Source organism: Microcaecilia unicolor, chromosome 2 (assembly GCF_901765095.1).
Source record: "Microcaecilia unicolor chromosome 2, aMicUni1.1, whole genome shotgun sequence".
Lineage (NCBI taxonomy): Eukaryota > Metazoa > Chordata > Amphibia > Gymnophiona > Siphonopidae > Microcaecilia > Microcaecilia unicolor.
The window spans coordinates 11,062,105-11,077,226 of NC_044032.1; the positions used below are offsets into that span (position 1 = coordinate 11,062,105).

General features: G+C 46.8%; 1 protein-coding gene across 4 annotated transcripts in view; it reads left to right on the forward strand.

The window, feature by feature from the left end:
- Nucleotides 1-15,122, forward strand: part of LOC115461812 (sialic acid-binding Ig-like lectin 15) — a 79,370-nt gene that overhangs the window by 35,842 nt on the left and 28,406 nt on the right. For all 4 annotated transcript variants that reach the window (XM_030191856.1, XM_030191857.1, XM_030191859.1 and 1 more), the window contains exons 3-4: nt 994-1,368; nt 11,381-11,411. In XM_030191856.1, coding sequence (XP_030047716.1) covers nt 994-1,368; nt 11,381-11,411 — 406 coding nt within the window. The remainder of the gene's footprint in view (nt 1-993; nt 1,369-11,380; nt 11,412-15,122) is intronic.

The window sequence follows — 15,122 nt, forward strand, 5'->3', positions numbered from 1 at the left end:
AAAAAAAATGCTACCAACAATATAAGAATGACAACATGGATGAAGTAGCTCAGAGGTTACCGTTTGCTTACTTTGTTGAAGGAGAAACGGCCACCAACCATTGGCTTCAACTTTTCATCCCAATGGTCTCCTTCCACGATGCAGCCTCTGCTCTGTGCAGCAACCGCGACACAAGAAAAAAAAAAGCAAACGTGGACGCGGGGCCACAGCAGCCTTCAGGCATGTGCTGTTGGCTCTGCTGGTCCTCTGCCTCCGCTGAGGTCAACTTTGAGTTCCGGGGGCAGAGGACCGGCAGAACTGACAGCGCATGCCTGAAGGCAGTGCTGCGGCTCCGCGTTTGCTTTTTTTTGTTTGTTTGTTTTTCCGCCACTGCTGCATTGGGAGAAGCAGCAGCCCCCTTTAACAGGTAGCTCAGAAGCATCAGGGTGCAGTTTGGTGGCCCAACGCTCTTGAAGCTTAGCTGAGGGAATTTACTGGCTACAGTCTGCCTTGCAAGCCGCAGATCAGTATTTGCATAGTAGTGAGCTGCTTTACATTCATTTGCATTTTAATGAGGGATGACCTATTTATTGCTGCGCTATGGCATTGCAACCAGGCTTAGAGTCCTTTAACACACTACAAGGGGGAATAAGGTGGGTTACTGCCCTAACACAGCTTGATAACAACCCCCCTTTCACACACACCAATCCACAGAGGTATGCTATTGAAGATTATACCCTCAATATAGTAAGACAGACCCCCCCCCCCCATTCACACACACACACTCCATCTCGCAGAGGTGCCCTCCTCAGGATTATACTCTCCAAATACACTAAAACCGATGCCCACTTCGAGATTCATGCCTCCCCCACAACTAAGAGAGATGTCTCCTATGCAAGTAAAGCCTTCCTCCCTGTAAGTAAAATACATTTTCTATCTGTCATCTTCAGCCCCTACTGCTGTAAATGTTCAGACACTGTATATGCAATAATTCCTTTCTTCATCTTTCTACAGCACGACCCAAGGTAATGAATCTGACGCTCCAGGGGAACGTCTCTGTGGGGCGCTCGCTAGAGTGTGTGGTTGAAGGACTCCCGCTCCCCAACATCACTTGGGACAGGCCAGAGAATGAGGAGATGCCAACGTCAGTAGAGACAGAACTCGCTGAACAGAACCTAATCCTGTCCAATCTCTCTGTGAGTCAGAATGGGACGTACACCTGCAGAGCCCAGAATGAGTTTGGGCGTGATGAGAAGAGCCTGAATGTTGGAGAGAAGCCCAGGGACAAGGAACCAGGGTTTCTTCTGCTGCTGCTGGTGCTGCTGGTGCTACTGATTCTGCTGTGTCTGGGAACAGCAGTTGCTATCCTTATATACAAGAAACGCAAAGGTAATAGGACCAAAGAGGGGATAGGATGAACCTGTCATCTGTCCAATAACATAAAGCAGAAACCTACAAGAGATTGCAAGAAGGAGGACCAGCCTAATGGTTAATACAGTGCCCTAAAAGCCAGGGGAACTGTGTTCAATTCCCACTGCAGCTCCTTGTGACTTAACCATCCATTGCCCCTGGGTCAAAATAAGAACCTGAATATATGTAAACCGCTTCGAATGTAGGTTGCAAAAAACCTCAGAAAGGCGGTATATCAAGTCCCATTAACAAGGTTCCATTCACAATCTCAAAGAGTTAGGAACATTCCATGTAGAACCCCAAAGAATAGCAAGATTCCAGAATCCCAAAGACTAAGGAGTGGAGGAGTGGTTAGTGCAGTAGACTTTGATCCTGGGAAAGTGGGTTCAATTCCCCTCTAGGCAAGTCAATTAACCCTCCATTGCCCCAGTACAAATAAGTACCTGTATGTACTATGTAAACCCTACAGAAAGGACATATATCAAGTCCCATTCCCTTTCCATATTTGAGATTCTAGATGGAATGTTGCTAGTGGAGGAGGAGTAGCCTAGTGGTTAGTGCAGCAGAGTTTGATCCTGGGGAACTGGGTTCAATTCCCACTGCAGCTCCTTGTGACTCTGAGCAAGTCACTTAACCCTCCATTGCCCCAGGTACAAAATAAGTACTACTACTACTACTACTATTTAGCATTTCTATAGCGCTACAAGGCGTACGCAGCGCTGCACAAGCATAGAAGAAAGACAGTCCCTGCTCAAAGAGCTTACAATCTAATAGACAAAAAATAAATAAAGTAAGCAAGTCAAATCAATTAATGTGAACGGGAAGGAAGAGAGGAGGGTAGGTGGAGGCGAGTGGTTACAAGTGGTTACGAGTCAAAAGCAATGTTAAAGAGGTGGGCTTTCAGTCTAGATTTAAAGGTGGCCAAGGATGGGGCAAGACGTAGGGGCTCAGGAAGTTTATTCCAGGTGCAGCGAGACAGAAGGCGCGAAGTCTGGAGTTGGCAGTAGTGGAGAAGGGAACAGATAAGAAGGATTTATCCATGGAGCGGAGTGCACGGGAAGGGGTATAGGGAAGGACGAGTGTGGAGAGATACTGGGGAGCAGCAGAGTGAGTACATTTATAGGTTAGTAGAAGAAGTTTGAACAGGATGCGAAAACGGATAGGGAGCCAGTGAAGGGACTTGAGGAGAGGGGTAGTATGAGTAAAGCGACCCTGGCGGAAGACGAGACGGGCAGCAGAGTTTTGAACCCACTGGAGAGGGGAGAGGTGACTAAGTGGGAGGCCAGCTAGAAGCAGATTGCAGTAGTCTAAACGAGAGGTGACAAGGGTGTGGATGAGGGTTTTGGTAGAGTGCTCGGAAAGAAAGGGGCAGATTTTACGGATGTTGTAAAGAAAGAACCGACAGGTCTTGGCAATCTGCTGGATATGAGCAGAGAAGGAGAGAGAAGAGTCAAAGATGACCCCAAGGTTTCGAGCTGAGGAGACAGGGAGAATGAGAGAGCCATCAACAGAAATAGAAAATGGGGGGAGCGGGGAGGTGGGTTTGGGGGGAAAGTGAGAAGCTCGGTTTTGATCATATTTAATTTCAGGTGGCGTTGAGACATCCAGACAGCAATGTCAGACAAGTACACTGAAACTTTGGTTTGGATTCAAGGTGAGATATCAGGGGTAGAAAGGTAGATTTGGGAGTCATCAGCATAGAGATGGTAGGAAAAGCCATGGGATGAGATTAATGAACCAAGGGAAGAAGTGTAGATAGAAAAGAGGAGGGGACCAAGAACAGAACCCTGAGTTACGCCGACAGGCAGAGGGATAGAAGTAGAAGAGGATCCACCAGAGTGAACACTAAAGGTGCGGAGGGAGAGGTAGGAAGAGAACCAGGAAAGGACAGAGCCCTGGAATCCAAGTGAGGACAGGGTATCGAGAAGTATGCTGTGATCGACAGTGTCAAAAGCAGCGGAAAGATCAAGAAGAATGAGGATGGAATAGTGACCTCTGGATTTAGCCAGTAATAGGTCATTGGAGACTTTAGTAAGCGCAGTTTCGGTTGAGTGGAGAGGGCGAAAACCAGATTGTAATGGGTCAAGAATAGCATGTGAGGAAAGAAAATCAAGGCAGCGGCGGTGAACAGCACGCTCAAGTAATTGGAGAGAAAAGGAAGGAGGGAGATGGGTCGGTAATTAGAGGGACAAGTAGGGTCGAGTGAAGGCTTCTTAAGGAGAGGTGTGACCACAGCATGTTTAAAGGCAGCAGGGACAGTCGCAGTGGAAAGTGAGAGGTTGAGAATGTGACAGATAAAAGGAATAAGAGCAGGAGAGATGGCATTAAGAAGGTGGGTGGGAATGGGATCAGAGGAACAGGTGGTACATTTTGAGGAAGAAAGGAGAAGTGTAGTTTCCTCTATAGTAACTTCAGGAAAGGAGGAAAAGGAATGAGGGGAAGGGGAAGGAGAGAGAGGAGAATGGACTAGTGGAGGGAGAGGTGACGAGGTAGAGAATTCAAGGTTTATCTTTTGAACCTTGTTGTGAAAGAATTCAGCAAGGGTCTGAGGAGATAATGAAGGGGGAGTTGGGGGAGGGGCACCTTGAGGAGAGAGTTCAATGTGGTGAAGAGAAGTCGAGGGTTAGAGCCAAGAGAGTTGGTCAGTTGGATATAATAATCCTGTTTGGCACGTAAAAGAGCAGATTGGAAGGAGGTCAGCATGAACTTAAAGTGTAAGAAATCAGCAAGGGCCCGAGATTTCCGCCAGAGGCGTTCGGCGGAGCGGGTACAAGAACGTAGGTAGCGGATATTAGAAGTCAGCCAAGGTTGGGGTTTTGTACCTGTATATACTATGTAAACTGCTTTGAATGTAGTTGCAAAAACCACAGAAAGGTGGTATATCAAGTCTCATTTCCCTTTCCCTTTTTAAGATTCTACCTGGAATGTTGCTAGTAGTAGCCTAGTGGTTAGTGCAGCAGAGTTTGATCCTGGGGAACTTGTTTCAATTCCCACTGCAGCTCCTTGTGACAATATAATATAATGTATATCCTATGTAATAATTTGCACCTCCAACGTTCCATCGCTGTTTGGCTGCCTGGGTTTGTAACATCTCATGACGTCAGCCAGCCTCCAGCGTTCCATTCCCCCTCACTGCCCCGCCCTTGCATCAAAACGTAATGACGTCAGAGGGCGGGACAGTGAGAGGGAAGGGAATACTGGAGGCGAACTGACGTCAGGATGTTACCAACGGAAGGTAAGCCAGCCAGGCCAGCCAGAAAATGATGAGGTACAAAGGAAGAGAGAATCGCGGCACATCGAGAGGAGGGCAGGGCAGAGCAGAGCAGAATCGATGGACATGGATGGGATGGGAGGAGAAGATAGGAGAGAAGAGAATCGTGGGACATGGATGGGAGGGCAGGGAAGAGGAGAATCGCTGGACATGGAGGGGAGGGGAGGGAAGGGAAGGGAAGAATCGCTGGTCATTGAGGGGAGGGCAGGGTGAGAGACAAAAAATCACTTACAAGAGAGCCTTCCTAGGGCCCGTTTCATTGTTGAGGAAACGGGCTGTGTTCCACTAGTATATATATAATATAAAGTACTTTTGACTATAACCACAGAACGTTGGTCTGTCAAATCCCATCCCCTAAGAATCAAGAGCAGGAACTTTACAGTCTTGCAGCTTTCTTCTCCAGTTCCCTGAAATGTGATTTATATTTTATAAAAAAAATACATAATAGCAGCATTTTTCTTGGGCATCTCAGCTTAAGGTAACAGTGACACTGAGCCTGTTACATGACCTGCTGGAATGATATGCACAAGGTCTCTAGAGGGATATCCTGGTTTTTTTTTCATAAGGCTTTGTTATTGGTCTGTGAATGTGTTTTGCTAAATTGGTCTTCCCAGGAGAGACCCCTGTTGAGCCAATGGTGGGGACTGGGCTCAGTTAACACATCTCTTTCGCTAGAAGGTTACAGGTTTCGGATTCCAGTTGAGCTCCATGGTCTTCTTTTTGAAAAACATGGGAGCCGTTCTGGAACACACACATAGATGGATCTTCAACAGATGAAGTTATTGATTTGTATTTATTTATTAGTATTTATGTACTGCCTTCTTGAAGGAATTCACTCTGTCCAGTAAGAATAGATCAAACACGAGCAACAGACAATTAAAGCAGTAAAATAGTCAAATAACAATGTCAACACAATGCCCAATAAAACATTTTAATAGCTTGCGTAGGACAGTGGTTCCCACACCTGGTCCTGGAGGCACCCCAGCCAGTCAGGTTGTCAGGATATCCCGAATGAATATTCATAAATTACTCACTAGTAACTGTTTAACATTTTAAAATATATTTCTTTATTAATAGATCAATACAATTTTCCTAAAATAAAATCCATTCCCTTAACCCATAGTTATTAACTAATCCATACACCAATACATTTAAAACCAAACAATTCTCCACAATACTCTTTCAATACACATTCAAATAGCATATATCTGGCAATCTTTTACATCAGTGTGTGATCATAGCTCTTTAGTCATGTGTTAATCCACTGCTCCAGAGCAGTGGCGTAGCCAAGGGTGGGCTTGGGTGGGCCCAGTCCCACCCACTTTGGGTTCAGGCCCACCCAGTAGCAGCATACCTGTGATGTGGCTGGCAGGGATCCCCAAGCCCCACCAGCCGAAAACTCCCAACAAGTGCCCCTCCTGCATACCTTGTAAGTAGCAGATCTTCGCCCTGCAGTGAGCAGTGACATACATACTGCTCGCACCGGCCCCACAGCCTTCCCTCTGATGCATTTCTGCCTAGGTGGAAACAGGAAGCTGCATCAAAGGGAAGGGTGTGGGGCCAACATGAGCAGTGTGTATTAGTTGCTGCTCGCTGCTGGTGAAAATCTGCTATTTAAAAGGTATACGGGAAAGGGGGGATGTTTGAGAGACCATATGACATGCAGGCGAGAGAAGGAGAGACCAAATCACCTGTGGGAGGGGGCGAGGTTCTTCTGCCCACCCATCTTGGGCCCAGGCCCACCCAAAATTGGGTGTCTGGCTACGCCCCTGCTCCAGAGTCTCCCACAAGATTCAGCCTTGCTTCAAATCAGACTCATTGAATCGCCAACTTGTAAAATAGTTCTGTCCTTTTTTTCAACAAACCATTGTAACGTTAGTGATAAATCTTGAACAACCATTGATGATGTCAGTCAGCAACATCCAAAACTGTCCATTTTCACCATTAGCAGTATCATGTGTTCCAGATATATATATTTTTTGAAAATGTGGTTACATTTGTATTAGAGTTTCAATCTCTCCTGTTCTTATAGTATTCCACCATACGACCAGGACCCAACATGCTAATGAATATTCATGAGACAGATTTGCATGCAGTGGAGGCAGTATATGCAAATCTCTCTCATGAATGTTCATTGTGGATATCCTGAAAACCTGACTGGCTGGGGTGCCTCCAGGATTGGGTTTGGGAACCACTGGCGTAGGGTATAAGCAAAGACGGGTAAAAGAGTAAGAAGAGTTTATTTATTTTATTTTTATTTATTTTGTAGCATTTGTATTCCCCATTTCCCCACCAATTTGCAGGCTCAATGTGGCTTACATTTGCCGTAATGGCGGCTGCCATTTCCGGGTAACAGAATACAAGTGGTGTTGCGTTAAGGTGCATACATACATGGTAACATAGAAAAGAAGGGGACTAATTTAAAGAAAATTGCATGAGTTGATCGTTTTTTATATTTCACTCAAACTATGGAACTATGTTTTTTTTAATTGTTTGCATTTGATATTTAATTCCCAGAAAAAGTGGATCTGGCTCTCTTAGCTCTGTAGCCCGCCTTGAACTGATAAGGAATATGGCGGACTATAAGAAGTGTTATAACATAACATATCGTAACATTGTTCCAGGGAATTGTTCTGGGGGAAAATGCTGTGGGTGGGTTTTATTCTTATTTGCTTTTGATTGGCCGTTGGAAGGACACACACCAACCTGCCAAGGTTGTGCTCTTCACCAATGTCCCATAAGGACTTGAGCACTGGAGGTGTTTGGCACTTCTACCACTGGGGGTATTGTGACTATAGAGGTAGGTGGGAGGGATCATGGTGGTGGGGGGAGTTAGGTATTGTTTAATCTGCTCTCTTTGTTTTGGATGATGTGTGGTTGATGCTGTATTCATTGGTTATTGCTGTCCTGTGCAATTGATTTTTTTTTTTTTTGCTATTTGTCATTTCTGTGTTGATCAATAAAAGCTAATAACACATTAAAATCACAGGGTACAAGATGTTAATAGGACAGGTAATCTGGTGCTCTTGTATATTGTCCTGATCGCGGCCAATTTACCCAGTTCCAATAGAGACCGTTTAGGCCAGTCCTAATTCTCTGACAACCTCATCTTGATGCATTATGGGACTTGCAGCTCACATTTTAAGGGGTAGAATCAGAGATTTAAAATACCACACTGCATTGGGGGGGGGGGGGGGGGTTTAAAACCCAGGACTGGCCTGAAATGCAGGAGGGTGTAGAGAAGCAGGGTTCAAATCCACTGCCCTCCTTCTGATCTTGATCTTTGATTGGGGAGCCAGTGTAACTTTCTCAAAGAGCTTTGGCACTTTCGAAAGCGTGTTCTGCTTATTATCAGCCTGGCTGCTGTATTTTGGGCGGTCTGGAGTTTTTTTAATGAGTTGTTCTTTGCAACACATCACTGGTCCTGTTTTAATTTTTTTTTTTTTTGTTACATTTGTACCCCGCGCTTTCCCACTCATGGCAGGCTCAATGCGGCTTACATGGGGCAATGGAGGGTTAAGTGACTTGCCCAGAGTCACAAGGAGCTGCCTGTGCCTGAAGTGGGAATCCAACTCAGTTCCCCAGGACCAAAGTCCACCACCCTAACCACTAGGCCACTCCTCCACTGTTGCTACTATTTGAGATTCTACATGGAATGTTGCTATTCCAACATTCCATGTAGAAGTCGGCCCTTGCAGATCACCAATGTGGCCGCGCAGGCTTCTGCTTCTGTGAGTCTGACGTCCTGCACGTCAGACTCACAGAAACAGAAGCCTGCGCAGCCTTCTACATGGAATGTTGCTAGTGGAATAACAACATTCCATGTAGAACCTCCATAGTAGCAACATTCCATGTAGAATCTCCATTAGTATCTATTTTACTTTCTTACATTTGTACCCTGCGCTTTCCCACTCATGGCAGGCTCAATGCGGCTTACATGGGCAATGGAGGGTTAAGTGACTTGCCCAGAGTCACAAGGAGCTGCCTGTGCCTGAAGTGGGAATCCAACTCAGTTCCCCAGGACCAAAGTCCACCACCCTAACCACTAGGCCACTCCTCCACTTACCTGCCCTAACAACATTTTCAAAACCTGTTTCCTTATTTTACGAAGCTACTTGAGCCTTAGACCCTGCCCTATCCTCTTGGATTCTCCTGCCTCATCATGTCCTGCTCCCTATAGCAATGGCTATGATTACAACTAGTCTTACTACAGGTGAGATACCTTCCCTGTGGACGCATGCAATAATTTGCCCTGTACTTAAAAATTAAACAAGCAATTCACATCTACCTGCTCCACTCCACTCATTATTTTATAGAGCTCTATCATATCTCCCCTCAGCCGTCTTTTCTCCAAGCTGAAGAGCCCCAGCCGCTTTAGCCTTTCCTCATAGGGAAGTCGTCCCATCCCCTTTATCATTTTCATCTACTACTCAGAACAGATACATTTTAAGGCCTTTTAGAAAGAAAAGTAAGAAGTAAGTTGTCTAACATTAGGAAGACAGTTCCACACTATCGCACCTTGTTAAGAAAATGGTTGTTCTAACATTGATCTCAAACAATTATTTTTTATTGAAGGATAACCTAAACAGAGCATCAAAAGACATCGGGAATTAGGATGATTACTCAAAATATTAAGAAGTCATATAAGATCTACAGGATTTGAACCATATAAAGATTTTAAAACTACACAAGCTAGTTAAATTCAATTCTTGATTGGTATCGTATCGCACACTACCTGTCACAACTGCCGATAGCACAGCTGAACCTACAGCCAACTCAAGAGAAGGCGGTAAACGCAGCTGTGTTATCAGCAGTCCAGTAGTTCAACACACTGTCAGAGATCACGTGGTGGAGCTAACCTACCGATCAGAGCTGGAATCTCCCAGCCCAACTCATTCCACCCAACCCTCCCCCGATGAGCACCCAACGCCCTGATCCAACCAATCCCATCCTGATCCAAACTCAACTCCCTTCAACAGCCCCACCCCTGACATAAAGCTCTTCCTCTCTCCTGAGGCCTACCCTCCCCCCAGCCCAACCCCTCCTGGAACTTACTGTTACGATTTGGCCCATGTTTCATGCTCTCATTCATCTCGCCACCTGGTGGCTAGATCTGGTGGTTGCTATGGATTGACTGCTGGCTGTTTCCCATGTTCCAGAAGGTATTCCAGTCTGGTCCGGATCTTCCAGTCCTCTGGACTGTCTTGGGAGTTTTTGGAACTAAGCAGTACCCGTACCTGGTGACCTCCCTTGTACTTTGCCTTCATTAACCACCTGGATGCTTTCTAGTTTGCCTTGGCGAGAGTTGTTGCAGTGCGTCTGTGCTATTTTCCGGTTTCAGCTTTGCCCTGCTTATCTCCTGGTTATTCTACTGTCTGCTGCCTGCCCAGGACTCGCTTGTCTCCTTGTTGGTATCCTGTTCCTGCCCTGTCTGGTAAGTCCTGCCGGCCGCCTGCACCCAGGGGCTCAACTCCTGGGGAAGGGCGGTCAAGTGCAGGTGAAGTCCAGCGGTTTTCTGTCAGAGGTCTGCTTTGTCTTGTGTTTTGGGTGATTCTCCTGCCGCCGCTGCCGCTCCTCGTCAGGGGTCCAAGGGCTCACTAACCTAGTGGTTTCATAGGAAGCCTGACACTTACCCAGGGTCAGCATTGGTGCATCAATGGTCCTAGGTGGAAGCGATTCCCCCCACCCTACCCCACCCCACTGCTGCCCATGTCAGCGTCAGGATTCAAAATGGAATAGACTAGAATAGAGCACCTCCTCCTGCCTCCTGTCAGTCCCAGACCTGGCCAACTCCCATATTAGGCAGCTAATGCAACATTTTTAATGCAAAGGATCCTGGTTTAGCACAGTAGCACAGCTGATAAAGCCGTATTAGAAATTCAAGAACGCTTGGGACAAGTCCATAGGATCTCTAAGGGAGTGATAGGGACAGTAGATGGCTTGGATGGGCAGACTGGACAGGCCATGTATAGTCTTTATCTGCTATCATTTTTCTGTGCTACTGTGTTTCCCCAGGTTTCTGTCCCCACAGGCAGAGAAGGAAGAGCGGAGAGCAATAGGAAGGGAGTAGATTGCTCTTGACCACTCCGCCAGTTTTTTTAAAGTTCTTCCTTTAATTTTCCACTCTCTGGCAGAAACCTTCAAACTATTTTGCAGACTTTTGCAAACAGAGTTCCATTCCCCCAGACATACTACTACTACTACTTATCACTTCTATAGCGCTACTAGGCATACGCAGTGCTTTACACCAAACATGAAAAGACAGTCCCTGCTCAAAGAGCTCACAATCTAAATAGGACAGGCAAACAGACAGAACAGCTAAGAGGTATGGGAATTAAAGAGGTGTGGATAACAAGGGTACAGGGCAAGTGAGTAGTGGTTAGGCGTCAAAAGCAGCATTAAAGAGGTGGGCTTTTAGCCTGGATTGAAAATGGCCAAGACGGGGCTAGACGTACAGGCTCGGGAAGTACAGACCCCTCTGTAATACTGTTTATGAAAGCACGGAACAGAACTGAGCCCATGACTGATCCCCTGGCACCCTGCTGGTCACCTTCCTCTCCTCCACTCAGTTCCCTGTACTACGGTCCAAACTCAGTTCCCAACCAGTGTAATTCAGTTACGGAAAGAAAAGATTCATTTCATGGACTGATAGGTTCTGGCTCTTGACTGGGGTCAGCACTCACCTGTCACTAATTTTTCTTTTCTCACTTGGGTTTGCAGGTTCTATATTATGTTGGAAAGTCAGCACAAGGTATGATTCTCTTGCCTTTTTATCTTATAATTCAAACTGATCTTCTTATAACACCACCCCAGCCCGTGAATGGAAGATTTTTTTTAAATGTACTATGGGTACCTTCTTCCCAGTCTCTGACAGTCACTGCCAAAGATTGCCTGGAGAATGTGAGTAGAGGTGAGGTGAGAGGACAGGATCAAAGAGACACGCAGTAGAAAGACAGAAGGAGAGGAGAAAGGAGGTGTACTTCTGTAAATGGGATGGAGGCTGTAGAGGGTGGGAGTGGGGGGTACCTGTATTGCAATATGTGCCGAAGGAATGGATCCTCAGGAGCTTAGTCAAGATCGGGAGGCGGGGATAGTGCTGGGAAGACTTATACGGTCTGTGCCAGAGCCGGTGGTGGGAGGCGGGACTGGTGGTTGGGAGGCGGGGATAGTGCTGGGCAGACTTGTACGGTCTGTGCCAGAGCCGGTGGTTGGGAGGCGGGGCTGGTGGTTGGGAGGCGAGGATAGAGCTGGGCAGACTTATACGGTCTGTGCCAGAGCCAGTGGTTGGGAGGCGGGGCTGGTGGTTGGGAGGTGGGGATAGTGCTGGGCAGACTTATACGGTCTGTGCCCTGAAGAGCACAGGTACAAATCAAAGTAGGGTATACACAAAAAGTAGCACATATGAGTTATCTTGTTGGGCAGACTGGATGGATCGTGCAGGTCTTTTTCTGCCGTCATCTACTATGTTACTATATGTTAGTTCAGTGGGCAGTCAGGATATGCATGAGATAGATTTACATATAGAGAAGAGTCATTGTAAGCAAACCTATTTCATGCATATTTTTTGTAGAATTTCATGATGACATTGTGACTGGACTACTGCAATGCCCTGTGCATTGAAGAAACCAAAAAGAGATTGCACCAGGTCCCACTAATTCAAAATGCTGTAGCACGACTGATGGAAGGCTGCAAGTAGCACAACCACATCACACCTTTTCTGCAAACCCTGCACTGGCTACCAGTACCCTAAAGGGCCAAATTAAAAACTCTTATCTTTGATTTTCAAGGTCCTCAGACAAAGTGGACCAGAGTACCTAAAGAATAAGTTAGCCCTGTTACAGGTCTATCAACTGCTCTAAGGTCCTCTCAAGGAGCATCACTATCCATACCCTTATCAAGAGAAATCACGCAATGTGATATCCACCAACGAGCTTCCTCAGGAATAGCCCCCACACTCTGGAACTCTCTCCCAGAGGAGCTACGCTGAACTCATGACTACTTCTACCTCAAGATGCAGGGGAAAGCCTGGCTTTTCACCCAGGGGCGTAGCCAGATCTCGAGTTGTGAGGGGGCCAGAATCCAAGGTGGGGGGGGCACATTTTGGTTACCGCCCAACTGCCTGCCCCCCTCCACCACCGCCCCCCTGCCGCCTCGCTGCCCTTCTCTGCCACCGCCCCCCCCTCCGCCGCTGTAACATCTTGGCTGGCAGGGGTCCCCAACCCCCAACAGCTGAAGACTTCATCCAGCACTGATCTCCGGCGCCACTGCATTGCCTGCCCTGCTCTCTCTTCCCCTCACGTCCGGCATGCTCCTTTTAGTGAAATTGGTTCACTAAAAGGAGCGTGCCGGACGTGAGGGGAAGAGAAAGCAGGGCAGGCGGTGCCGCCATGGACCAGCGCTGGACAGTCTTCTGCCAGCGAGGATCCCCACCATCCAACCAGGGGCCCAGAGCAAATTTGGGAAGGCCCAGGCCCCCGTGGCCCCACCTAGCTACACCACTGTCTTTTCCAAAGTCTTTAATACATGTGGTGACTGACCAGCTGGACTAACTTGCTACACAGCCTGTAATTTATCCTCATATCTTATTTAACTGCACATATAATTTACCTTCAGTTTAAATACCTCTCTATTTATCCCAGTGACTTTGTACTATCCATCATGTCCCCATCTATTCGTCTCAACTGCCCTTGCCCCTCAGCTACTATTAAGATGTTCCACTGTATTCTATTGTGTGAACAGTGGCGGCCCAAGGCAATCTGCCGTCCAAGGCAGGGATGAGATTCTGCTCCTGCCCGTTCCGGCAACTCCCCCCTTCCCTGCTCAACCCTCTTCCCTTTATTTTATTGTTTTCCAAAAGGCGGCCGTGGCAGTGATTCCCATAGGCTACCCTGCCACGGTGCTACCGGCACCAGCCTCTTATCTCTACTAAGTCCCGCCTCTGAGGAAACAGGAAGTTAAGTCAAGAGGCGGGACATAGTAGGGAGAAAAGGCAGGCGCCGGTGGCAGGGCAGCCTATGGGAATCGCTGCTACTGCCACCTTTTGGAAAAGAAAAAATAAGGTAAACTTGGGGAAGAGGGTTGAGGAGGGAAGGGGAGAGTGCCACCTGAGGCTCCCACCTCATTTGGCCTAATCATAGGGCCACCACTACATATGAATGTCATAATATTGTTTGTAACCTGGGATTCACCGACTAGCTCACTTTCGGGGTCAGGTACCCCTTGGGCCCGGCCAGAAATACACAGAACAGACACAGTTTTAGCTCTTTGCATTTGAGCTGGGCACAGGTCAGGGCTGGAACAGTTCCGTTAGACCATTGGGTATTAAGCTGAGCTGTGCTGGGGCACATTCCCAGCACAGACGGAAGAGAACGAGAGAAGGGGCTCACTAATTGTATAAAGCACAGTCCTCTGGAGACACCCCTTGCTGGGGATTGTCTGAGATACAACCTCTCTCTGACCATCACTCAATGATAGTAGTTTTCTTGACATCCTTACACGTTTTTCATATTTCTGTATTTCTCCACCAGTTCTGCTCCAAATATTGAGCTGACAGTGGTACAAGATCTTGGTGCTGTTGTACCATCATGATACCAAGAGCTTCCTCATAGATTCCTATGGAACTGAGATGAATAAGTGTTAGAGAGACTGGGGACTGATGCGTGGACAGCTGTTTCGATTTCCTGCCCTTAGCTCGTTCTGACGTCACGGCCCCAGCATGCTCAGGACAATTTCTCTGAAAGGAAACGAACATCACTAGAGGGACTTTGCATGTCCAAAAAGAGATAATCCTGATTCGTGAATAGGGAAATAAGAGAAAGAACGCATTTCACAGCTCAAAACAGGGTGGCCCCAAAATCTTTCCTTGAATGCCCCCTTTTGCCCCATTCACCCTTATGCAGTCTGCTGTCTAGTGTCTGCTCCGCTCTGAATAGGAAATATTTCATTTACTCAGCCTCCTGTCTGGCCCCAGACTAGTTGAATTGACCCCATAGGATTCTGTATGTGGTAAAGATATTGTTAACATTTGTGGGGTCAGACTGTTCTGCTATCAGGGTTTATGACTGTGCAGCCTCTGATGTTTCATTTTCTTATAAGTATTGCCACACTGGGACAGACCAAAGGTCCATCAAGTCCAGTATCCTGTTTCCAACAGTGTCCAATCCAGGTCACGAATACCTGGCAAGATCCCAAAAAAGCTCAATACATTTTATGATGCTTATCCCAGAAATAAGCAGTGGATTTTCCCAAGTCAATTTAATAATGGTCTTGATGATTACTATTACTACTACTTATCATTTCTAAAGCGCTACTAGACGTACGCAACGCTGTACACTTGAACTTGAAGAGACAGTTCCTGCTCGACAGAGCTTACAATCTAATTAGGACAGACAAACAGGACAAACAAGAGATAAGGGAATATTAAAGTGAGGATGATAAAATAAGGGTTCTAAACAAAGTGAAT